At 43.0% G+C, this 27,694-nt stretch overlaps 1 protein-coding gene across 1 annotated transcript in view; it reads right to left on the bottom strand.

Moving 5' to 3' along the window:
* Window positions 1-27,050, bottom strand: part of pgpep1 (pyroglutamyl-peptidase I) — a 43,920-nt gene extending 16,870 nt beyond the window's left edge. The window contains exons 1-2 of the mRNA XM_060846547.1: window positions 26,943-27,050; window positions 13,116-13,168 (exon numbers count right to left, since the gene is read on the bottom strand). Of these exons, the coding sequence (XP_060702530.1) occupies window positions 13,116-13,168; window positions 26,943-26,979 (90 nt within the window). The 5' untranslated portion in view covers window positions 26,980-27,050. The remainder of the gene's footprint in view (window positions 1-13,115; window positions 13,169-26,942) is intronic.
* Window positions 27,051-27,694: the final 644 nt, after the last annotated feature.

Genomic DNA, 27,694 nt, shown 5'->3' with positions numbered 1-27,694 from the left:
GGTTTCCAGAGACTTCTGTGGTAGGCATGCTTGCTAATCGCAATTTTCATCACTGATTTGGCAACAGTTTTAAAGAATGACAAAATGTCAAATCATATGGCAGCATTTATGCAAAGATTAATTAAACCAAAGGTACATTAAGAAAACATGCAGATTAAGAAATAAAACGGCCAGATTATGTAGATTTGGGCCTTTGTAAAACTTTTAAATCAGAGGCCCATCCAGTTAAGCTGTGCCAGATAAAAGCCCAGAGTGTAATAATGGACTGGGGGGGTTGCCAAGTCAAACCTTGAAGCATAACTACTGCATCAATCATTGGGACAACTTAAAAATGCGCATGCGTGCACCAACATGCCACCTAAATTCACACAGAAAGGACAGTCTACGTGACAGCATTTACAAAGAACAACTTGTGTACTCTGGCCAACTTAAACTCAGCCTCTAATAAAATGTGGAATCATGAAATGGTTCGGAACAATGAAAGTCTTTGTTGCTTCTCAGTCAATCTGGCCAAGATGTGAATTGTGCCATTTTCTGTCATACCAGGAACAACAGTCTTTCCCAATCCTCTACCCAAGCAATGTTGATAAAGCTCAAGATGCACTTGAAAACATCTCTCCCTCCCAGTTAGATGGAAAATCCTCAAAGTGTCAAGCTATTTTAAGAAAAACAACATAAAGGTACATGCACAAAACAAACACAGGAAAATACAAACCAAACAAAAAATTCTCATGTGGTTGAATCTGAACTGCCCTCTCGGCAATTAAGGCCAGGGTTAGTCTAGACAATGATACCCACCCCCCATTAGCAAATAAAATGAATTGGAAACAAAAACAGAAATTGCTGGAAAAACACAGCAGGGCCAGCAGCACCTGTGGAGAGAAAGTGGAGTTAATGTTTCGCATCCAATGACCTTTCTTCTGAACTAAACTAAAATAAACTAACATATTGCTAGAGTCAGCAGGGACAGAAACATATACAACTTAAAAATAAAATAAAGCACACTAATCTGTTTTGTCCCCACAACAGAGCACAATAATATGTTAAGACGGGGTTCTGAATACAAAGATTCTAATCTGCTACTATAGAGATGGCTTGACTTGGAAGAAATGTGGTCCAAAAAAGGCCATTTCCTTGTAATATTTTAGAGCCAACTGAAGAAACAAGCATAAGCAAAACAATAAAATAAAATGAAGAACTAATGCTTGCTTCGGAATCATGGAGAAGCTAGTTTAATTCTCAAGGAGTCGTACAGGTTCTATGTATAGGACGAAGAAGATAACACTTGGCATTCAGACCTGCTCAGCCAGCCGGGGGGTAGACTTCAGATTGTACCAGAGCCATAAGGGAACAGCCCCAGAGAACTGGAACAGAAGCCCAAATTCACCAGTACAAGGAGATTTTAAAAAAGGATCATGTGAAGTTAGAGGATATTAGACGGGAAGATATTGATCCCAAGACATCGTTCCTATTTACCCAAAACTGGTTCCAAATGAAAGTAACAGGTTATTGGTTCAAATATTACCTTAACATCTGTGAATTGTGTTAATCCCATTCTTTATTCCCTAATTTAAGAATTTGCCCTAGAGAAACTCTCTTGGGTGAAGAGCCTGACAGGACAGGGGAGGTAGAGCTTGTGGCTTTTGAACAAGAATTGGATAATTATTTAAAGATGAGGAATCTGAAAGGCTACACTGTAAAGGCAGGGGAGCAGACTTGGTGAAATGCCACCAAGAGAGCCAGTACAAATGGTGGACTGAATGGCCTTCTTCAGAACTGTTAGCATTTCATAGCATTTAACACATGATGCTATGAAAGTGAATTAAGTTTATTTTTAAGCAGCACTGTTAGATTTGACTGTGATCTGACCATGGACAAGAACCATGTGGATTATAGACCTGTGCAGATTGGTTGACAAAATGGTGTTGCCAATTCTAAAATTTAATTTGCTCCTCCCACAATGACTGGACTAACCATTACTAAGAGCCTTTGGTTTGATAAAACTAATGCTTGACTAATTCATAAAGGTGTCTCCAGAGAAGTACTGACCAATATGGATGGAGGGGAATTGGTTGATGTAGTGCAAATGATAATCCAAAAGGCACTGGTTTAGATGTTTCAAACATTGCACAAAGCTTATGGTGATAGGGACAACAATAGCATGGAGGGGACTAGTGAGCAATCGGGAAATACAGAAGTATAAAGGGGTCATTTTCAGTTTGGCAAGTTCTACGGCGGAATAGCAAAGGGACCAGTGTGGGAACTTCAATTATTTGCAACCTTTATCCATGAGATTAGATTCACTACAGTATGGAAACAGGCCCTTCAGCCCAACAAGTCCACACAGACCCTCCTGAGAGTAGCCCACCCAGACCCATTCTCCTACATTTACCCCGACTAACGGATGAACACTATGGGCAATTTAGCATAGTCAATTCACCTGACCGGCACATCTTTGGATTGTGGGAGGAAACCGGAGCACCCAGAGGAAACCCACGCTGATGCAGGGAGAATGTGCAAATTCCACACACAGTTAAGTCACCCAAGGGAAGAATCGAACCTGGGTTCCTGGCACTGAGAGGCAGCAGTGCTAACCACTTAGCCACCGTGCCACCCAGATGGATGAACAGACCAAATTTTTACTTGCTAAATTTGCCACCTTCTCAACAGCAACTAGGGATGACACAACTATTGACACCCACAACCCAAGAACAAATAAAATAAGACAGCGGTAAGCTGTGAAAAGGAAATGAAAATACAATGTCAGATGTAGGTAAAGTGAACTGTGATAGGTAACATACAAAAAAAAAGGCAAACTCGTCACTGCAGCATGAAGAATAGAAATGCAGCACATTACTAGAGTAGAGAATGAGGTTGCAGAACTTTGCAATGTAGAGGGATCTGGGTGACCTGGTTAATGGAGTCACAAAATGCTCGAATACAAGTCCAGCAAGTGGCTTGAAAGGCAAGTAGAATGTTGAAAATTATTACATGGGAATGGAATATGAAACTAGGGAGATGCTCCTATATTTATGCAGGACATAGAGTGCGACGACATTTGGAATATGGTGCACACTTGTGTTGAATGCTAAATATCTTGTGCTATTACATAAGAACCAGGGTGTTCAACTATGATCTGAGCACATTATCTCCTTATTTAATGTAGGGTTTTTAAAACACATTAACTGGACATTCATCTTTCTGGGTTGCTGGGAATTATGTAAGAAACATCACATTTTACCTAACAATTCACTTCAAAAAAAGTGTCATGATTTGCACTGAATGTACAGCAAAGAGGTGAGCTATTTATTTGCATGCTCAACTAATTTCATCTCAACCAGAGCATACCTCTTTTTCTATTCCAATCATGTGTTATGCAGCTCCCCATGAAATATACTAATTTTATTCATCTCAACTAATTCCAGTGACAGTCAGCTTCATTTTCTCACCATTCACTTCCATTCTATACTGTCAGCGACCCAAACATGTCATGCTTCAAGTGATGTAAGCTAAGAAGCAATCTAAAACCTGAAAACCCTAAACATCACATACTATGAAGCAGTGATAATATCAAAAGCATGCCTCTTGAATGGTGCACTGACCGCAAGACAAAACACAACAAGAATGGTAATTAAGCAGCGAACTCTTTCCAACAGAGGTAGAATGGACAATGTTGGGTACTTTCCAAGCCATAAGATTGTGGTTAGATGAAAAAGGTTACATTCAAAACAAAAAACATAGATATCTAAATTTGGAGGAACCAGTATTGGACTGGAGTGGACAAAGTTAAAAATTACACAACACCAGCTTACAGTCCAACAGGTTTATTTGAAGCCACTAACATTTGAAGTGCTGCTTCTTCATCAGGTGATTGTGAAGCAGGATCATAAGACACAATGTATAGCATCTAAAAGATGAAAGAATTAGTCTAAGTTTATCATTTCAGCTGCACGACAGTAATCTTATGGTCGTGCTTCACAACCACCTGAAGATGCAGCGCTTCAAATGTTAGTGCCACTAAATAAACGTGTTGGACTATAACCTAGTGTTGCGAGATTTTTAATTTAGATAACTTCCTAGTCTAGATGGGATTGAGGTTCACAAAGTGATGGTGTTAGCAATTTTGGAAAGTGTAAAAATAGATAAGCCCCCTGGGCTGGATGGGATTTATCCTCTGGATTCTCTGGGAAGCCAGGGAGGAGATTGGTGAGTCTTTGGCTTTGAACTTTATGCCCATCATGGCTGCCTGGTATGGAAGGTGCTAGCTATGAAGAGAGGTTGAGTAGGTTAGGTTTATTTTCATTAGAAAAAAGGAGATTGAGGGGGGATCTGATTGAGGTTTACAAAATCATGAAGGGTATAGACAGGGTGGATAGAAACAAGCTTTTTCCCAGGGGGAAGGATTCAATAACAAGAGGTCACACTTTCAAGGTGAGAGGTGGAAAGTTTAAGGGGGATACGCGCAGCAAGTACTTCACACAGAGGGTGGTGGGCATTTGGAACGCATTGCCAGCAGAGGTGGTAAAGGCAGGCACAGTAGATTCATTTAAGATGCGTCTGGACAGATGCATGAGTCGGTGGGGAGCAGAGGGATACAGATGCTTAGGAATTGGGCAACAGGTTTAGACAGTGGATTTGGATAGGCTCAGCTTGGAGGGCCGAAGGGCTGTAAATTCCTGAGCTGTAAATTTTCATGATTCTATCATTGTCTACTGGAATAGTGGCAGAAGTCTGGAGGATAGCAAATGTTGCTCCCTTGTTCAAGAAGGGGAGTAGAGACAACCCTGAAAATTACAGACCTGTGAGCCTTACTTCAGTTGTGGGCAAAGTATTGGAAAGGGTTATAAGAGATAGGAGCTATTCCTCTCTAGATGATTATAAGTTGATTAGGGATAGTCAACACGGTTTTGTGAAGGGCTTGTCACGCCTCACAAACCTTGTTGAGTTCTTGGAGAAGGTGACCAAACAGGTAGATGAGGGTAAAGCGGTTGATGCGGTGGATATGGATTGCAGTAAGGCATTTGATAAGGTTCTCCACGGTAGGCTATTGCACAAAATACTGAGGCATTAGAATTTAGCAATTTGGATCAGAAATTGGCATGGATCAGAAATCTGGACTCTGATCTCAGCATCTGCAGTCCTCACTTTCACCATGGATCAGAAATTGGCTAGCTGAAAGAAGAAAGGTGGTGGTTGATGGGAAATATTCGTCCTGAGGTGCAGTTACTGGTGGTGCACCGCAAGGATCAGTTTTGGGTCCATTGTTGTTTGCCATTTTCACAAATGACTTGGATGTGGACATAGAAGGATGGATTAGTAAATTTACGGATGACATTAAAGGTCAGTGGAGTTATGGACAGTGACGAAAGATGTAGGTTACAGAGGGAAATAGATAAGCTGCAGAGCTGGGCTGAGAGGTGGCAAATGGAGTTTAATGTGGAAAAGTGTGAGGTGATTCATTTTGGAAGAAGTAACAGGAATACAGAGTACTGGGCTAATGGTAAGAATCTTGATGGGGTGGATGAGCAGAGAGATCTGTGTCCAGGTGCACAGATCCTTCAAAGTTGCCAGCCAGGATTGTTAAAGAAGGCATATGGTGTGTTAGCTTTTATTGGTAGAGGGATTGAGTTTTGGAACCATGAGGTCATGCTGCAGCTGTACAAAACTCTGGTGAGGCCACATTTTGAGTATTGTGTACAGTTCTGATCACCGCATTACAGGAAGGATGTGGAAGCTTTGGAAAGTGTTCAGAGGAGATTTACGAGAATGTTGCCTGGTATGGAGGGAAGGTCTTAGGAGGAAAGGTTGAGGGACTTGAGGCTGTTTTTGTTAGAGATAAGAAAGTTGAGAGGTGACATAATTGAGACATAAAAGATAATCAGAGGGTTAGATAGGTTGGACAGTGAGAGCCTTTGCCCTTGGATGGTGATGGCTAGCATGAGGGGACATAGCTTTAAATTGGGGGGTGTAGACACAGGACAGACGTCAGAGATAGTTTCTTTACTCAGAGTAGTAGTGGCGTGGAACACACTGCCTGCAACAGTAGTAGACCCAACAACTTTAAGGGCATTTAAAAGGTCATTGGATAGGCATATGGACAAGAGTAGAATCATATAGGTTAGTGAGCTTCAGATCAGTTTCACAGGTCAGCGCAACATCGAGGGCTGAAGGGCCTGTACTGCGCAGTAATGTTCTATGTTCTAATCTAAGCAATCCTAAAAATGATTCAAAACAAATTCTCAAATGCGGTGAATGCTGCAGACACATATTGCTTCGGTGTCTAGAGATGAGAGAATAATAGTGGCTTTGTTCAAAGGAGGAATATTGGTCAAGGCACTGGGAACTTCATCTATTGGAATTGGAAATTGTTAGGAGGATCTCAGTTTAATGCTTTTGTCTCTCAGAATATTATCTTCAGAAATGCAAGAGCCTGCATTATTTACTCATATCACCTGATGCAAAACTGAAATAATCATCCTTGCGTAATGGATTATTCTATTAATAACTGTAAAGAAAGTCTATTTCAGAAGGTTACTATCTCAGAATGATATCAGGAGTGATTAAGAAGAAATATCTGAATCATACAGATTATGAATCTTTGTAAATATCCTTTCCTTACAGAGCACAAACTCTCAGACATTGAGTATGTTCATGATTGAGATTAATAGATTTTTCATTACCAAGGGAATTACAGGATACAGGGTTACAACGGAAAAACAGAATTGCATTTGAAGATCAGCTAGAATTTCACTGAATGGCAGGATGGCTTAAAGAGTCAACTAGTCTACACTGGCCCCAATTTCTTCTAACTTAAATATTTGCTAACTGATATATCGAAACATCAGTGATAGATATACCCCAGTACTGTACCCCAGCTGTATACAGTGACAGACCTGGTCCTGCTGGTACTGTTTTGCTAACCTTAGTATGCTCTCTCTATTGACAGCCCAGGTTTGCAAGGTCAGGATTTATAGATTAATGGTTGGTTACTTCTGTAGTCTAGTTCAGACACAGCAAGAAAATTCCACAATCCCACTTTTATGCTGGAAAAATGTCTTTACGTTTCTTTTTATGAGAAAGATCCACCACCAAAAAAATTACTTCTCAGTTCAGAGACTGGTGGAGCTCGTAACTTCAGTTTATATTTGACCAAAGTTCCAAATCCGTAAACTTTTACCCAAGTCTGAATCGACAGTCTGCTGATTCCTCCTGCTTGGAGAGTTCAAAGAGTTCTCTCACACATGTTCATTACCTTTTAACAAGGAGCAGGCTACCCTTGAATCGATTAGGGAGATAACAAACCAAACTTAACAGTAGAGTCAGCACTTCTGTCCTTTGACTGTAAAGGTCAAAGACTAGGGGATTTTTCTTTAGCATACTTAGAATCTGTATATCCCTCACCTCCCACAGACATCATTGTTCAAAGTTCCCATTAACCCTTTCAGCTGTTAGGAACAGAAGCCTACTGTATGGACCTTTAGGATCCAGGTCAATAACAGTTGATGTAGAGGAGAAGGTTTATTATAGTTAATCACTGGAATGGAGTAAATACCTTCTCTAATGGAATCAATTGCAGAGAGACTGGTAGGAAAGAGAAAACATGACTGACAAGTATTTATGCGAGTGGTTTTAATTATCAACGTGCAGGGATTTAGGAGAAGAGACTGAATCCAAAGTTTCAAAGTCTGTGACTGATCAGACCAATGCTCGTGGTTTGAAATCCTCTCACAAATCCAAAAGGTACAGGAACAAAAGTTTTGAAACTGCATCAAGTTAGGAGAGCAGGCTTTTGAGGGGAGCTATTTGCAGCAATGATGCCTTGCAATGCATACAAATTGATAGCTGTTTTATAACAACCTCAAAACAGAAATTACATAAACAATCAATGACCCAGTTAACCAGGAGTTCTCAGCCACTGATGTGTCCAACCTAATATGGTGTCTCAAATGCATTTGACTGGTTCAAAAAATGCCTTGCATTTGTATCGCACTTTTCATGGCCTCAGGACACCACAAAGTGCTCAACTAACAAATACTGTCAGAACGTAGTCACGTTTGTGCTCAGTATAATCCCGCAAACAATGTGATAATAACCAAATAATGTTCTTTGGTGGTTGAGGGATATGTCTCAAAACAGGACACTGGAGAGAAAGGGACCCCTGGGATTTTTCATATTCAGCTGTGGAGGCAGACAGAAACTCAGTTAGGAGCCACTGAAAAGGCAGTGCAGTTCTCGCTCAGTACTGGGAATGCTAACCTGGATTACACAATTAGGTGCCTGGAGCAGGGCTCGAACACATGACCTTTTGACTCAGAAAGGAAACTGCTACCTAGAAAGCCAGGGCCGAAATGGTGCTGTTCCACTGTGTGTCAGAGATCCAGGCTGCCAATGGCCAGCTCCAATCCTCTAGAGTAAAACTACCACGTGAAAAAGGAAAAGAGACACAATTAGACACAAACTGAAGATGACAGAGTTGATGAGGTTGCCAAATCTGGTTGGACAATATTCCTAGAAGTCGCATTATATGACGTCCCAGTCCAACAGCCCTTTTACAGACCTCAGTCTCCAACTTTGTTTTTTTAACCAATAAAATGTTGAAGAAATTTAAAATATGTATTGCCTCCAGAATTTTTCTTGCACACAGTGGTGTCTGGGAGATTAAATTTTCCAATTTCGGGAATATCCAGGCATATTTGGAAGATTGGCAACTCTAACAGAAAGTGATTGTATTTCTTTTATATCTATTGGCATGAAACTTTTCAGGAAATTTATATTCTGTGAGTAGGTTACTACTTTTTGTTTTAAATACATGTCTGTGTACAGCTCAGACCACAAGTGATTTTCAACAAGTGAAAGCTTCTTTGGTGCAAATCTTGGGAGTCATTCAAGGTATGGAAAACGCAGACCTGCCACCATCACACAGACGACTGACCAACGTTAAACATTTCTGATTGATGCCTCTCTGATGAAAATGCAGATCCTGTTGCCTAGGGAACAGACGTCTGGTCGATTTGCCTTTGTGCTGGCTCATTCCCACTGCCTGCTGTCTGGATCAGTGCTAATAAATAGTACAAAGCTCGTGAGTGTGTTTAGGGTCGATGTCGGGTGCGTGGGGTGGGGGTGGGGTGGAGGGCAAGGAAAGGAACACAATTAGAAGTCGATATTGAGCTCATGCATGAAACCATAATACAACCAGGAAGTGGCCAAAGGGCTCTGTAAAAAGATCTGCACTCTTAAAAGCATCTCCCCACCTGGTCTGTAAATCAGGATTATCATTTAATTGCCTCAATCTTAAAAAGCCTGGCTTTCTTCACTCTAAAGATTACAGCCACGACGCTAATGTTTTATTTTAATTCATTCAGGGAATGTGGGTATCGCTGGCTTGAGCAGAATTTGTTGCCCAGTGTCTAAACTCTGCGAGAAGCTTGTGCTGAGGCACCTTATAATGTGTATCGAAAATACTCAGTACACCAAGCTAATGGAGGGGTCAAGAATACATGGGACCCCGGTCTCTTCAAATCAGGCTGATCTAAACAGGGTACTATCCCTCCATAATCAGAATTATTAAGGATCAAATTCAAGTGAAAATTTCAAAGCCAAGTTTGATATCTTTTCTGTTAGGTAATGGTATTGAAGGGTTATGGAATCAAGGTACATCATAGAGTTGTACAGCACATAAACAGACTCTTTGGTCCAACTCACCCACGCTGACCAGATGTCCTAAATTAATCTAGTCCCATTTGCCAGTATTTGGCCAATATTCCCCTAAACCCCTCCTATTTGTGTACCCATCAGATGCCTTTTAAATACTGTAATTGTACCATCCTCCACCATTGCTTCCACACTGTAATTAATCTAATCTAATCTCCTGGGCAGCTCATTCCATACACGTGCCACCCTCTGTGTGAAAAGGTTGCCAATTCGGCCCCCGTTATATCTTTCCCCTCCCACCCTAAACCTATGCTCTCTGGCTGTGGACTTCCCTACTCCAGAGAAAAGACCTCATCTATTCACCCCATCCATGATTTTATCAAATTCTGTAAGGTCACCCTTCAGCCTCCAACACTCCAGGAAAATAGCCCCAGCCTATTCCACCTCTCCCTATAGGGCAAACCCTCCAACTCTGGGAATATCCATGTAAATCTTTTTTGAACCCTCTCAAGTTTCACAACATCTTTCCTATAGCAGACAAAGACTAGTCAAATTCTAATTAGAGGGCAAAACATGTTTGGGGCTGAATGGTCTACTCCTGTTCCTCCTGTCTAAAAGGCTCTTTGACTGTCCACTATTTGTTAACTTGTTCTTCTGCTCAGATCTGGGTCAAAAGTTGTGCATCAAACTCCAAATCCTGGACTTCACTATTATCAGAAACAATACCTTTCGGCTGAATACTTAAAGCTGACGGGGGAGAAAGAAACACTTCAATTTTCATCTTTTCACCAATAATAGGCATCTTCTGGGAGAGAAGGCAATGAGAAGACACATTCTTGAACCACTGCAGTTTTGACCCTTTGTAGAAACCAAACTAATTGATATGTATTTTGTCTCTTAGACAAGCCAACAGTTTCATGGTCAAGTTTACTGACTTTATTTCGAGATTCAAAGTTTGGGAGAAGATTAGTAGCTCGGGTGCTCGTTGTTGTGGTTCTGTTCGCCGAGCTGGGAATTTGTGTTGCAGACGTTTCGTCCCCTGTCTAGGTGACATCCTCAGTGCTTGGGAGCCTCCTGTGAAGCGCTTCTGTGATCTTTCCTCCGGCATTTATAGTGGTTTGAATCTGCCGCTTCCGGTTGTCAGTTCCAGTTGTCCGTTGCAGTGGTCGGTATATTGGGTCCAGGTCGATGTGCGTATTGATTGAATCTGTGGATGAGTGCCATGCCTCCAGGAATTCCCCGGCTGTTCTCTGTTTGGCTTGTCCTAAAATAGTAGTGTTGTCCCAGTCGAATTCATGTTGCTTGGCATCTGCGTGTGTGGCTTCTAAGGATAGCTGGTCGTGTCGTTTCGTGACTAGTTGGTGTTCATGGATGCGGATCATTAGCGGTCTTCCTGTTTGTCCTATGTAGTGTTTTGCGCAGTCCTTGCATGGGACTTTGTACACTACATTGGTTTTGCTCCTGCTGGGTATCGGGTCCTTCGTCCCGGTGAGTTGTTGGCTGAGAGTGGCTGTTGGTTTGTGTGCTGTTATGAGTCCTAGTGGTCGCAGTAGTCTGGCTGTCAGTTCGGAAATGCTCCTGATGTATGGTAGTGTGGCTAGTCCTTTGGGTTGTGACATGTCCTCGTTCCATTGTCTTTCCCTTCGGCATCTGTTGATGGAATTGCGCGGGTATCCGTTTTTTGGCGAATACATTGTATAGATGTTCTTCTTCCTCTTTTTTGCGGTAAGACTATTTGTTCTAATCTTTGCATTACCGCTTCTGCTATGAGTCCAGAGATGGGTGAGCCCATGGGTGTGCCATTGATTGGTTCATATATTTGAACAATATCAACGGCACACCCATCTCTGGACTCATAGCAGAAGCGGTAATGCAAAGATTAGAACAAACAGTTTTACTGCAAATTCAACCCAAACTCTGGGTCAGATATGTGGATGACACTTTTGTAATCATTAAAAACACAGAAATAGAGAAGACACACTGGATCATCAACGCCACACTCACAGGAATCTGATTCATGAGAGAGGAAGTAAAGGAAAACCAACTCCCATTCCTAGACGTGATGGTACAGAGAACACCGAACGGAGAATTCACCACGAAGGTATACAGGAAAGCCCCACACACACAGACCAAGTCCTGAACTATGAAAGCAACCACCCCAACACACACAAAAGAAGTTGCATCAAGACACTGTTCAAAAGGGCCACAACACACTGCAGTACACCAGAACTGCAAAAAAAAGAGAAGAACATCTATACAATGCATTCGCCAAAAAACGGATACTCGCACAATTTCATCAACAGATGCCTAAGGGAAAGATAACGGAACGAGGACATGCCACAACCCAAAGGACTAGCCACACTCCCATACATCAATACCATTTCCAAACTGACAGCCAGACTACTGCGACCACTAGAACTCATAACAGCACACAAACCAACAGCCACTCTCAGCCAACAACTCACCGGGACGAAGGACCCGATACCCAGCATGAGCAAAACCAATGTAGTGTACAAAATCCCATGCAAGGACTGCACAAAATACTACATAGGACAAACAAGAAGACAGCTAACGATCCGCATCCATGAACACCAACTAGTCACGAAACGACACGACCAGCTATCCTTAGTAGCCACACACGCAGATGACAAGCAACATGAATTCAACTGGGAAAACACTACTACTATCGGACAAGCCAAACAGAGAACAGCCAGGGAATTCCTGGAGGCATGGCACTCATCCACAGATTCAATCAATACGCACATCGACCTGGACTCAATATACCGACCACTGCAACGGACAGCTGGAACTGACAACCGGAAGCGGCAGATTCAAACCACTACAAATGCCGGAGGAAAGATCACAGAAGCGCTTCACAGGAGGGTTCCAAGCACTGAGGATGTCATCTAGACAGGGGATGAAATGTCTGCAACACTCATTTTGAGATTTTAGAGTTCAAACTCTCAAACAGCCATTGATGAGATATGGACTGACATCGTTAGAAGTTCATTCTGGCCTCTGGATTACTTGTGAACAACTCCTTGCATTTATGTAGCATCCTTAATGCAATTAAATGTCTTAAGGCACTTTGCAGGAGTACTATAGTAAAAAAATTAGACAGAGACCCAACAGACAATCACTAGGATGGACGGTCACAAGCTTAGTCACACAGTTAGGTTTACAGAGGCATTATGAAGGCGGAAAATGAATTTAAAAGAAAGGTTCAGACAGACAGGATTCTGAGCTCAGGGTTAGATAAAGGTGCAATTGATGGAGTAATTAAAGTTGGGGGTGCTCAGGTCAGAATTAAAGCAGAGCGATCCGAGGGTTGGAGGTGGCAGAGATTAGAGATTGGGGAGGAGGGTGTGGGTGGAGACAAGAGGAGGGGAGGTGTGAAATCAGTAAGCTAACCACTACACTAACATTTCACTTTTATAACTACCAAACATCAACAGTCAGCTTACCTGCACAGCAGCCCAGCTGGCATTGGTCGTGTGTTCTCCAAAGGGACCAAATCCTAAAAAAAATCAAAGTGTTTCAACATTACAACACCAGGAAATAAAAAGCAAAAACTTTATGCTTCAGATTCAAGCTACTCAAATATTAGCAATAAACATGTACGACAATCTTTTGTGCAGTTTTTTGAGCCAAGTGTTAACCCACTTTAGGTATTAGCTTCAGCGCCAAATGTGGGAGTTCAAGACCCACTCCAGAGGCTGACTGACTTTATCCAGGTTAATACTCACAGTGCAGTGGGATGCTGCTCTGTCAGAGATGCAGACTCACAGACAGTCTTAACCTAAGGCCCTGTCCACCTCTCAGGTGTGTGCACGACATCTCACAATATTACTTCAAAGAACAAGGGTCCTTGCATCCAGGAGCATTATTTCTTCTTCAACCACCCACACTAGAACAAAGAAGGAACAGCACAGGAACAGGCCCTTCAGCCCTCCAAGCTTGCACCAATCCAGCTCCTCGCAATCTGCAGCCTATTTTCTAAGGATCTGTATACCTTTGCTCCCTGCCCATTCATGTATCTGTCTAGATACAGCTTAAATGATGCCATCATTCCTGCCCCTACCACCCCCATTGGCAACATGTCCCATCACCGTCTGCATGAAGTGGGCGGCACGGTGGCACAGTGGTTAGCACTGCTGCCTCACAGCGCCTGAGACCGGGGTTCAATTCCCGACTCAGGTGACTGACTGTGTGGAGTTTGCACGTTCTCCCCATGTCTGCGTGGGTTTCCTCCGGGTGCTCCGGTTTCCTCCCACAGTCCAAAGATGTGCGGGTCAGGTGAATTGGCCATGCTGAATTGCCCATAGTGTTAGGTAAGGGGTAAATGCAGGGGTATGGGTGGGTTGCGCTTCAGCGGGTCGGTGTGGACTTGTTGGGCCAAAGGGCCTGTTTCCACACTGTAAGTAACCTAATCTAATCTTTCCACGCATATCCCCCCTATCACTTTGAACTTATGACCCCTGGGAAAAAGTTTCTTGCTATTCACCCTGTCTACACCTCTCCTCAATTTTGTAGACCTCCACTTAACCTCCTCCTTTCCAATGAAAACAATCCTAATCTACTCAACCTCTCTTCATAGCTAACACCCTCCATACCAGACAACATCCTAGGGAACCTTCTCTGCATCCTCTCAAAAGCATCCACATCCTTCTGGTAACGTGGCAACCAGAACCGTACACAGTATTCCAAATGTGACCGAACCAAAGTCTTATACAACTGTAAGATGACCTGCCAACTCTTGTACTCAATACCCCATCTGATGAAGGAAGGTATGCTGAATGCCTTCTTGACCACTCTATCGACCTGCGTTACCACCTTCACGGAACAATGGACCTGAACACCCAGATCTCTCTGCACATCAATTTTCTCCAGGACTTTTCCATTTACTGTATTGTTCACTCTGGAATTACAATTTCCAAAATGTATCGCCTCGCATTTGTCCAGATTGAAGTCCATCTGCCATTTCTCATAATGCACTAAATGATGGGATTTAATGTCTCACTGCTGTTCATGGGAGAAATCACGGTGCATGAATAAAGCCATTATGGTCTTTCTAACATGACATAAGTGTCAACTAATGTTTTAATTTTTATATCCCATACCTAAGAATAATAAAAGGATCGAGAGGATTACTTATAAGGACAGATTACACAGACTGGGTCTTTGCATGTATTTGATCATGGGATTTGGGCATTAGAGGCCTGGTCAGCATTTATTGCCTGTTCCTAATTGCCTTTCAGAAGGTTGTGGGTGAGCTAACTTCTTGAACCAATGGAGTCCTTAGATGTGGGGATGCCCACAATGCCTCTGTGGAGGGAATTCCAGGATTTTAACCTTGTGACACTGAAGGAAAAGTGATACATTTCCAAGTTAGAATGATGTGAGACTTCAAGAGGAACTTACAGGCAATGAACTCCAACCAATCTCAATTGCATTAAATACATTCAGTACAACGGCACTTTTAAAAGGGAGAAGACAGACAACAGGCAGCGTACGTTCAGTGAGGTAGAGAGATCGAGAGAAAGAAAACTGACACGCAGTGAAACTGCAGTTACTGCTTTTGCTGTTTGCCAATTTCAACATTTAAAAGGCATCTTAAAATGGGTACATGAATAGGAAGGGTTTAGAGGGAAATGGGTCAAGTGCTGGCAAATGGGACTAGATTAGGTCAGGATATATGGTCAGCATGGACAGGTTGGACATCTCTATGACCCTATGAAATGGTGCACGCTGCTGCCAATATATTTTGGTGGTGGAGGGAGTCAATGTTGGAGAGTGTGCCAACCAGATAGGCCTCTGTATCCCCCGCATCCTGAATGCTATTGAGCGTTTTGGAACTACACTGTGTGTGCATGGTTTATGTGCGCAGTTTATGTTGCACTCCTGACATGCCTTGTAGATAGTGGATAGATTCGGGAGACAGGAAGTGAGTTATTTGCCACAGAATCACTCGCATCAGTGCCACTCTTGCAGCCACAGGATTTATTTTCCTTCAGGAAAACAAGCTTCTCACTGCAGGAAGTCAGCCATAGCCTCACAATGCAAGGTCACCTTGAGCAGACTACAGAAAATTAACACGAGCATCAAAAGTTTTACTGTATAGATGTGAGAGATTGGAGTGGGTGGTGTTGCTAGGGTCAGATCTACATCTGTAAAACTCTGACGTCGAATCAAAGCAGATTTCAGCCAGTGAAAGTTATTTTACCCCAAATCTACCCAGGCCCATCCCTCTGTCTCCCAAGCTGGGCAACATTCCGCATCACATATCCAACTTATGCCAATTACCATGTAGCCAAAGGTGAGTACACTGTACTCAAAATGTATCATTACACCTAGGTACACAAGACAATAATAAATCAAACCAAAGTAAAAACCTTCACGAACATCACAGAACTGTGATCTAAGGTTATGATGAAGATTACAAAGTAATAAAAACAATGCAAGTGTGAAACATTCTGGTTACACCTTAGTGAAGCCACACCTAGAATATTGTGTGGGGTTTGGTCTCCTTTTCTGAGAAAGGATGCTCTAGCTCATGAGAGAGTGCAGTGAATCTTCTCGAGGCTGACTCCGGGGACAGCAAGACTTACATATGAGGAGAGATGGACTAGGTTAGGATGGTTTTTGCTGGAGTTCAGATGAACACATTGAAACTTTGAATATATTCAAGAGGCAGCTTGATATTGAACTTGGGGGCGAATGGGGTCAAAGCTTACAGGGAGAAAGCAGAATGAGGCTATTGAGTTGGACAATCAGTCATGATCGTGGTGAATAGTGGAACAGGCTCGAAGGGCTGAATGGCCTCCTCCCATCTTCTATGCTGGACATCAGTGAGAAGTTTAGTCCTGGACATCACATCTCAGTAGAAAATAACAGAATCAGAGAAAGCCCAGATTAACAGGCAGAACAATACAAGAGCTAAGGGGTAAATTATGAGGCCAGTTTATACAGACAAGGCTTTCACACCTTTTAGGAGATATCTAATGGAGGGGTTTAAGGTAATTAAAGGAGTTGATTAAGGTCCAGGCATGGTGGGGGAAACCCAGAGCTGGGGGACATCAACTCTGAGACAACTTGCTCAGATTTTGAGGTTACATCAGTTATTAACAATTCCTCATATAAAAGGAAATCTGCAAACTTTCCTCTAAATAATAGCTGGGATCAAGTGAAGGTTCCAAAACTGATACCAAGCAATTGTTCAAGTAAAAAATGAGGTCTGCAGATGCTGGAGATCACAGCTGAAAATGTGTTGCTGGTTAAAGCACAGCAGGTTAGGCAACATCTCAGGAATAGGGAATTCGACGTTTCGTGCATAAGCCCTTCTTCAGGAATGGCTCTCAGGTAAGGAAGATTGAGACTTATGGAATGAAGGCGACTGAATAGATCCATCATCTCACTGATTTGCAGAACTAAACTTGAGGGACCGAATGTCCTCTTCCTGTTTCAAGAAACTTTGCTCAAATGAGATTTATTTCTCAGCGTGCGGACTATGTTGACAAAAAGTAGTCTTCGCTGGTCAGCTCCTTTAGACCACAGCTTCCCACATTTGTCCTTGCCATGACCTACTGGGGCTTGAAAATTGTTAAGAATTTTGTCAAATCACATTCTTGGGATGTCAGCACTGTGGGCAAGGCTGGTAGTTGGTACCCATGCCTAACAACTCAAGGTGGTCACCTTCTTAGTTGCAGTGGTCTTAGTTGTACAGTGCTATAATGGAGAGAGCTCCAAGATTTGGACTCAGTGATAAAGAAGGAGCAACTGACATATGTCCAATGCATTTGACCTGGAAGTGATGTTACTCTTATCCCTTTGCTGCCCTTACCCTAAGTGGTGGAGGTTACAGGAACTGCTGTCCAGGTGGTGAATTGCTGCAATTCAACCCATTACAGTGTGTGCAAAAAGTAGATGGGGATAGACGTTAAGAAGAGTCCAATGCACTTTGGTTACCATTGAACAGAAATGGAAATGGACCAGCCATTTAAATACAATGCCTACCAGAACAGATCAGCGACTAGGAATCCTGCAGTGAATAACTCACCTCCTGATACCCCAAAGCCAAGGCACAAGTCAGGAGTGCGATGGATTACTCCCCACTTATCTGGATGGGTGCAGCTCCAACAACATTCAAGAAGCTTGACACCTTCCAGGACAAAGCAACCCCCACTTGATGGGCACCACATCGACAAACATTCACTCCCTTCACCATCGAAGCTCAGTGGCAGTGTGTAACTATGTACTACCCACAAGATACACTGCAAATATTCACCAAAGATCTCTAGTTAGCACTTTCTAAACCCACAAACACGAACACCTGAAAGAAAAAGGACAGCAGATACATGAGACCGTCACCCCTGCAAGCCACTCACAACAGGTGCAGGAGTAGGCCATTCACCCCTTCGAGCCTGCCCCGCCATTCAATATGATCATGGCTGATCATTCCTAATTAGTATCCTCTTCCTGCCTTATCTCCATAACTCTTGATTCCACTATCTTTGAGAGCTCTATCCAATGCTTTCTTAAATGAATCCAGAGACTGGGCCTCCACTGTCCTCTGGGGCAGAGCATTCCACACAGCCACCACTCTCTGGGTGAAGAAGTTTCTCCTCAACTCTGTCCTAAATGGTCTACCCCGTATTTTTAAGCTGTGTCCTCTGGTTCGGCACTCACCCATCAGCAGAAACATGTTTCCTGCTGCCAGAGTGTCCAATCCTTTCATAACCTTATATGTCTCACCATCCTGACTTGGAAATATATTGCTTTTCCTTCACTGGCACTGGGTCAAAGTAGCCTCACTGATGTCCTCTCTAGCCACAACATAATGTCTCAACTCCAGTACTCTGTAATCTGACCAATGAAAGTTAACATATGAAACGCCTTCTTCACCATTCTTTCTACCTGCAAGTTGAGTCTCTTTACAGGCACAACCTCTGGACAGTGAGTAATTGGAGAACAATATGATGCAAACCTTTGTTAAAGGAACATCATTGAACAAAAGCTGCATGAACATTTCAGGCTCAAGTTCAATAATTGGCTTTATGAAACCAAAAAAAAGTTGCATGGTTATGAGACAGAGGAATAAAAAAAGTGAGGTCTGCAGATGCTGGAGATCACAGTTGAAAATGTGTTGCTGGTTAAAGCACAGCAGGTTAGGCAGCATCCAAGGAATAGGAAATTCAACGTTTCGGGCATAAGCCCTTCATCAGGAATGAATGGCTTATGATGAAGGGCTTATGCCCGAAACGTCGAATTTCCTATTCCTTGGATGCTGCCTAACCTGCTGTGCTTTAACCAGCAACACATTTTCAACTATGAGACAGAGGAACACTAGTTGCTTGACTGGGAAGTAACTTTCTGAAAACAATTGATGTGAAACAGTAGCATTTTCTGACCAAAGCAAGTGACCCCACATTAAAGTCGCTCCAGTGGGTACCTGTAAAGTAAAACGATTAGTACAAATCGAAATGCAGAAAGGACTGTCAGATGTTCTTGATTTCAGAGGTGGATATATATTGAACTGCATTTGGTTGTATCGATAATCGTAACTTGCGATTGTAAAGTGAATGAAAGGAGAAGGAGATGGAAGGAGATACATAGGGAGGTAATTCCAGCACATAGGGCCCTGACAGCTGAAAGCAAGCCCATCAAGACTGGAATGATGAAAATTATAAATGCAGATGAGGCCAGAATTAGGAGGAGCACAGCGATCTCATGGGGCTGTAGGCACGGAGAACATTATAGAGCAGGAAGAACAAAATTATCAAACTCTGCACAAAGAATAGCAGATGCCAAACAACAATAGAAAATACAAAAAAAAGGGTTAAACAAGAATCTAACCTCAACATTTGAAAGACTAAGATTTTGCTGTTTCAAAGATCAAAAGATGTATTTGTATAACAGCTTCCACAATCTCCAAGTCCCACAGCACTTCACAGCGAAATAAGTCATTATAAAAATCATAGCAATGTTGTAGAGTCAGAGATTTGGTTGTTATTTTGCAAACAAGAAGCCAAGTACAAGATAAATGATGAGATAATCTGTTATAGTCATTACAAGCAGGGGAAAACAAAGTCACCTGAACAAATATTTGCTTGGTGGTATAAAACATTTGTTTAGTATTGGTGAGAGAAAAAGACATTCTGTTGAAGCTTTTCAACTTGCATTCTCAATGGGAACACCTTGACCAATCAGAGCTAACTCGCTGAAAATGTGTTGCTGGTTAAAGTGCAGCAGGTCAGGCAGCATCCAAGGAACAGGAAATTCAATGTTTCGGGCATAAGCCCTTCATCAGGAATGCCATTCCTGAAGGGCTTATGCCCGAAACATCGAATTTCCTGTTCCTTGGATGCTGCCTGACCTGCTGCACTTTAACCAGCAACACATTTTCAGCTCTGATCTCCAGCAACTGCAGATCTCACTTTTTCCTCCAATCAGAGCTAACCAATTACTTTATTCATGCAGCATAATTTGTATCGCCCCTTTGAAAGTTGGCATTCTTATCCTGACGATGCAAGTCAAAAACCCTTGACAACACATCTCATTCCTGATGAAAGGCTTATGCCCGAAACGTCGAATTTCCTATTCCTTGGATGCTGCCTAACCTGCTGTGCTTTAACCAGCAACACATTTTCAACACATCTCATTGTTTACATGGTAATTGCTGAAAACATGTCTAATCTATCATGGCATCATTTGCATTGAACTGGAGGATACAAAAGCCTGAGACTATGGTCATCCTTAGTTCATTAAATGTAGAGCCCGATCATAGGGATTGGGGTGCAGCATTATTGTCCCTGCTTCTGAGACCAGCAAGTCTGGGTTCAAGTCCCAGGTGTGCCAGAAATATGTCTGAACATTTTGATTTGAAATGCTTACATTTGTGGTGTTAATTTACTGCTCTAATTTTCAGGAAATGCACGCTCAAGTCCCATCTGCACAGGAGGTGTGTTGTAAGGTGTCTGAACATGGTTGATTAGAAATAACTATCATACAAGGTGTTTGAAGCAATGAAAAAAAAGCACTTGGCTGTTACCATGATTGGCTCCAGAATCAATTCGTCACCCTGCTAGAATCTTTGGACCAATCTGTTGAGGAGGACAATGCTTTTTAAATGACGTGACTGGTGTCACGTGTAAGATAGACATGAAAAAAATTCTGTCAATGCTCGACAAAGGATGCTGTGGTGAATTAAGTTGCTTCATGTATTATTGTTCATTGTGGAAACCAGGTTCAGAAGGTATTAACCACGACTTCAGGAAGGTATGATTCCTTTTGCAAACAAGATGTCCATAATAGTTTAGCAGAAAGGATTAGCCACAGTAGCACAAGTCAGTAGCACTTCATCCCATTACGGAGATGAAACAGAATAGTTAAAGTTACATATAAGTAGAGAAATGACCATTTGACCTAACTGATACAGATTTAAGAGCCATCTTCCATCCTTATTCAGTTTTACATTGCAGAATTGTCCAGATAGGTTCATCCTGCAAATTAAGGTATAACAAATCAGGCAACTGTCTGTGTGGCGTTTGCGCATTCTCCCCGTGTCTGCGTGGGTTTCCTCCGGGTACTCCGGTTTCCTCCCACAGTCCAAAAATGTGCAGGTTAGGTGAATTGGCCATGCTAAATTGCCCGTAGTGTTAGGCAAAGGGATAAATGTAGGGGAATGGGTCTGGGTGGGTTGCGCTTCGGTGGGTCGGTTGCGCTTCGGTGGGTCGGTGTGGACTTGTTGGGCCGAAGGGCCTGTTTCCACACTAAGTAATCTAATTTAATCTAATCTAATCTAATCTAATCTAAATCATCTATTCCTGCTCTTTAGCTGGGATACAGAGCAGACTGCTAAAAAAAACTCATTAAAACCCTGATCACACAATTGATGCTGAAAGGACTTGTACTCAAACAACAGAACATTAACTGGGAGGAGAAATAGAAGCTATTTTACAGTAAAATAAAACTTACAGTCACAGGAACATGAATGGGATCATTAAGCTCAAACTTTAGCCAGCAGCTTCAGTTTTGATCATCCTTCACTGTGGCTCACCATAACCTGAGCCTGCAATGAATCCCAATCCAGAGATCTCCTCTCACAATCCCAGCTCTCACTGCAGTACTGAGTGAATGCTGCACTGGCAGAGAGAACAGCTTTCAATGAGACATTAAAAAGGGAAAATTTGTATGTTCTCTGGGGATGACAAAGAAAAAACAAAAGTGACATATTTGGAAGAATAGCTAAGAGTTTTCCCTTATATTCTGGCTCAACATTTAACCTCTGACCAACAAAAAAAACCACACCTTGATATTGTGTGACCTTGCTGTGCACATATTGGCTGTTCAGTTTCCTATATTACATCAGCAACTACAGTGTCACTGGCTTTAAAGCACTTTCAGACATCCAGAGATTGTGAAAGATGCTATAAAAATACATGCTCTTACACCCTTCCTTTCACATGACCATTTCTTAAGTCACTGATGTGGAGGTGCCAGTGTTGGGTGAGGTGGACAAAGTTGAAAATCACACAACACCATGTTATAGTCCAACAGGTTTAGTTGAATATACAAGCCTTTGGAGCGCTGCTCCTTCGTCAGGTTTTGCGATATATAATTAAGTCATTGCGAGAAGAGAGAAGGGCAGCCCCGATCACAGTTACCCACTACTGCTGTCATCTTTGCTCTGCGTTGCCAACCTGAAGTTAGAAGCACAGGTGCAATGTCGAGTGATGACGAGGTTTCTGTCCTTACACTGAGTCAGCAATAACTCAAATCCTGAAGCTGACAAGTTACCAGACTCAAAACATCAATTATTTTCTCGCCAAAGATACTGCCAGATCTGCCAAGTTTCCCAATAGTTTGTATTTGTTCCTAATTGAATGATAAAGCATAAAGGATACAGTGACAATGAGACATTCCTGCTGTTTGTCTGTTGGGCATGACACCCTGGCGATGAAGTGTGCAAAGTTCAAATCTTACAGTACAGCCAGTTTATACAGTAACACAGGAGACTTCTGTTACACCCACAGGCTACACCCGTTCTGTCAACTTGATTTGAAACGGAACTTTGTAACTAAGTTACTCATTAAGTATTTATTTGAAACATGTGAAAGATATACGGTTACATTCACCTGTTACAGTTTTAATTTAATGCACACTTATCTTCACATCAACAATTGCATATTTTCTTTTCAAAACTTTATTAAACAATACTGTACAGATTAGGCACAAATTACAACAATAGCAGCTCACCAACGATGCCTTGCAATAGGGTAAGTGTTGTGCGGTAAAGAATTACATGTTTTTTTTTGCTCCGGGTGATAAGAAACAGGACACTGGTCAATTTGGGTGTCGAGTGGTCTCGATCTCCTCCAGGTCAGATGCAGTACAGTTTAGTAAAGTCCAAACTCCTCACCATGCCAGGTTCTACTTACATATCACCCATATCCACTGACCTCCCTCAGCTCTCGAGCAACAATTATTGGATTTTATGATCCTCAGTTTTGTTTCCAAATAGCCCCATGATCTGGCAATGATGACCCCTATCGCCAGTGCTACGTCCTACCAACTGAGATCAATGTTCCTTCAGTTCTAGTCGTTTGCACATTCTCTATTTAAAATTGCTCCATAATTGACAGTGGGACAGTAGTTTCAAAGCTCTAAGCTCTGGAATTCCTACCCCACTCTCTTCCTTTCAGACCTTCGTTAAAACTTAGCTGTTTGACCATTTATCCAAATATCTGTGTAGCCCAATAACAAATTTTGCTTGCTGACAATCCTGTGAAACGTCCTGTGGCAGATTTGCTGTATTAACTGCACTATAAAACTCTGTTGTTGACTTAACTCTACTGAAGAATATATTAAGTCAAATTGGAGATTGGGAAGTGGAACGTATGTGACATTCCTTCATTGTTTCACTGTCAACTAGGGTCATCTCCAGATAGCAGCTGCTGCTCTCCCTCCCGAGTCCACTTCTAGAGACAAGAAACATCCATCAGGCAAGAATCCAGCATAATGTGAGCGATAGACTAATGTGAAGGTATTTTTGTTCAGAAATATCTATGATAAGACCTTATAACTCAGGAGGTAGAGATATTACCATTGCACACAAGCCCCTAGATAAATCAGAACTCCACTACAACATTAAATTACCCGTGACCTGATCAACCTGTTCAGAGACATTATTGCATAGATTAGATTAGATTACTTACAGTATGGAAACAGGCCCTTCGGCCCAACAAGTCCACACTGACCCGCCGAAGCGCAACCCACCCATACCCCTACATTTATCCCTTACCTAACACTACGGGCAATTTAGCATGGCCAATTCACCTGACCCGCACATCTTTGGATTGTGGGAGGAAACCGGAGCACCCGGAGGAAACCCACGCAGACACAGGGAGAACGTGCAAACTCCACACAGTCAGTCGCCTGAGGCGGGAATTGAACCCAGGTCTCTGGCGCTGTGAGGCAGCAGTGCTAACCACTGTGCCGCCCATATCTTCTGGAGCTGATGAGAATTGAGCCCAGATGCACTGGCTCAAAAGTTGGGACACTACCACTGCACCACGAGAGTCCCATGTCAAGGTGATTTTTTTTTAAAGTTAATCTGTTTTTCCCAAACGATCTGTTCAGATATGTTATTACACACCTCTGCAGCAGGTGGGATTTGAATCCAGGCCTCCTGGTCCAGGGCAAGGGGCATTACCACTGCACCACAAAAGGTGAATACATGAAATGTAAATAGAAAACAGTTGTAATCAAATTGATTAGCAGAACAAGATCAAGGGTATGAATGAATTCCTCCTATTCAGAGTACCAATGCTACTTAAGGGGGAGCATAAGAGTTTAGCAGACCCCTGGCATCCTGAAAGCATTCAGCTCAGCAGATGGATTGTTATCACTAACAGCACATCTGACTAATTCCCCTCTGCACAGTTTATGGATCCTTAAGTTAAAACACCAAACCTCCAGCTACACAGCTATATTGTGGATATAGCAAAGAGCTTTTGGTCTGTACGGCTCAGCACGTGACAGGATAGTGCATGTCTTCATTGAGGCGAAGGATAGTATGGGGGCAGGACGGGTCTTTTCTTATCTGAGTGCTTTTAATAGTTAGTGAACAGTCTTTTTGCAGCAGGTCAGGCAGCATCTGAGGAGCAGGAAAATCGGTGTTTCGGGCAAAAGCCCTTCCCGGTTTTCCTGCTCCTTGGATGCTGCTTGACCTGCTGTGCTTTTCCAGCACCACTGTCTCAACTCTAATCTGCAGTCCTCACTCTCACCTAGTCTTTTTCCATCAGACTTCAGCAAAACAAAGTTGATAACTCCCCACACAGAAAGCTGCAGTGTCAGAGGTCCTCTCATCAGTTGTTAAACAGAGGTCCCGTGCACCCTCTCAGATAGATACAAGAGTTCCTATAGTAGGAAAGCATCAGAATTCTCCTAAGATGTTACGGCCAATATTTATCTCTCAACTGACAAAAAGAGTCTTTGCAGAATATCTGGTCATTATCACGTTGCTACTTATAGGCGCTTCTTGTGCAGTAAATTGTTTGCCACATTACCTACGTTGCAACAATGGCTTTAAAGCATTTCAGGGCATTCCGAGGTCATGATAGGCACTATGCAAATCCATTGTTTTCTTACTATTAGGAGGCTGTACTAAGACAATGCCAAAAATATCAATCTTTTCCATAATGATTCTAATGAGTCAGACAAAATAAATATTGTCAGTGCTAATAACACGCCCCACATGAATACTGTCTGCCTTTCACTTATCATCAGAATTCCTCTTTCCCAATCTCCCATTAGTCTCTCTCAAAATTGCACACAATTCATGCAAAAACAGAAATAGAAAGTGAAATCAAACACTCCAAATATGACACTAATCAAAGACTTTGGTGTAAACAATGAACTTGACAATCACTGTCACTATTTAGACATAACAGTTTCAAAAGAAAAAAATTCTGGAAACTAGTTGCAATCTCTCTAAATTTAAACTTCATAAGCATTAATCTCAGTTAAAGACCCCAGCTATTTGCAGTCGGGCAAGTCGTCACAACACTCCCAAGTCACGTCACTCCTTCTGCAGACACACAACAATCCCAAGCCTTTCATGCATGGTCTCCTCTGCTGAATTTTACTGTCTGGCCCAGACTCTGCCCCTGTCTGACCAACTCCCTTGTCCCTTTCTTTGTCTAGTACAACTCTGTATCACACGCAGCACAGCAGAGTTAGTATAATGGCTCCCCAACTGTGCCCAACACAGCAAAAAAAAACTAAAACAGTCCTTTTCCCTGTCTTGCCCCACTGTGATTTTTTTAAATGTCTGGGTCCCTTTCAGATTAGTCCAAACAGAAAGCTACAACAATAGAAAATGACAATTTACAACAGTGCATATATCACTTTCAAACTTCACTGTTGTTGACAAAAATTGTAATTTGTAACGACACTATTTTCTCTAACTCGCTTATCAACAGGTGTTTATACTTTAAAAGTACAAGAATCTCACTTACAAGAAGTTGTGCTGAACAAAAAAAAACTTTGCAGAGGCGAGTAGCAGCACTTTAAAGGAAACGCTGTGGAGATCACACACAAAAAAAGAGACAGGTAAACATAAAGGCGATCCTGTCGAGAACTCGAGAGTGAAAGGGGGCAGAGGGAAGAATTGTGTGGGGAGAGGGAGGTTGTGGAGTTTGGGGGGAGAGGGAGGTTGTGGAGTTTGGGGGGAGAGGGAGGTTGTGGAGTTTGGGGGGAGAGGGAGGTTGTGGAGTTTGGGGGGAGAGGGAGGTTGTGGAGTTTGGGGGGAGGGGGAGGTTGTGGAGTTTAGGGGGAGAGGGAGGTTGTGGAGTTTAGGGGGAGAGGGAGGTTGTGGAGTTTGGGGGGAGAGGGAGGTTGTGGAGTTTGGGGGGAGAGGGAGGTTGTGGAGTTTAGGGGGAGAGGGAGGTTGTGGAGTTTAGGGGGAGAGGGAGGTTGTGGAGTTTGGGGGGAGAGGGAGGTTGTGGAGTTTGGGGGGAGAGGGAGGTTGTGGAGTTTGGGGGGAGAGGGAGGTTGTGGAGTTTGGGGGAAGAGGGAGGTTGTGGAGTTTGGGGGGAGAGGGAGGTTGTGGAGTTTGGGGGGAGAGGGAGGTTGTGGAGTTTGGGGGAAGAGGGAGGTTGTGGAGTTTAGGGGTGGAGGAAGCACTGTCAATGTGAGTAACAGACGCTGAAGCTGCCTCAGGCTGAGGTGTTGCCAGAGCGCAGTGACTGTAACAAAGTGCAAGGATACAAATTAGCTACAATCCCACTTACCTGTAACCACCACCGTCCTGTTGCTGTTCCTCTCCATCTCCTCCAGCTGAGTGCAGCCTCTTCTCAACTCTTTCCTCCTGCTCCTGGCTTTCTCTTTTCTCCCTTTCCCTCCTCCCTCCCCACCCCCTACCTCCCTCCTCCTTCTCTCTCTCTCCCACCTCTCCTCTCACACTCTCTCTGACTCTGGCCAACTCAATGGACCCACCATTACGTCACTCCGTCACGCACGCACGCTGGGACCATACGTCAACACGTAAGCAGAGAGACTGGGTGCGTTTTGCGTCATCAAGCCCCGCCCACCCCTCTGTATCCTTTTCCAGGGAGCGCGGGAAAGGCTGGAGCACGTGTCATCTCAGGATGTTCTGACCAGAGGGACTTTCTGATTGAGCTGCCCAAGCTTTGGAGCAGGGTTCCAATTGGAGCCAGGTCTCCTGTTCCAGAGTTAGGGGCATTACCACGGTCCCTTTAAAATTTCTGCTACAGGTGGGATTTGAATCCTGGCCCACTGGTCCAGAGGTAGAGCTATTATCACAAGAGCTCTGGGCCAATCTCTGACTATTACAGCTTCCATATCTCTGGGCATCCAGCCTTGCCTCTAAATCATCGCCATCCCACCTGCCTCTTCCCCCCAAACCACCCCCACTCCCCTATTTAACTCTCAGCCTTCTTCCCCTCCACAGTAGAGTCCACATTGTGGGAGTTTAGAAATGTAGTTTCTGCAGGTGGTGGTGTTTAGAGATGTTGTGGGGGAA

The sequence above is a fragment of the Hemiscyllium ocellatum genome, chromosome 28 (genome assembly GCF_020745735.1).
Source record: "Hemiscyllium ocellatum isolate sHemOce1 chromosome 28, sHemOce1.pat.X.cur, whole genome shotgun sequence".
Taxonomy (NCBI): domain Eukaryota; kingdom Metazoa; phylum Chordata; class Chondrichthyes; order Orectolobiformes; family Hemiscylliidae; genus Hemiscyllium; species Hemiscyllium ocellatum.
Note: the sequence above shows the minus strand (reverse complement) of the source record. Positions and strands in the feature narration are given on the sequence as shown.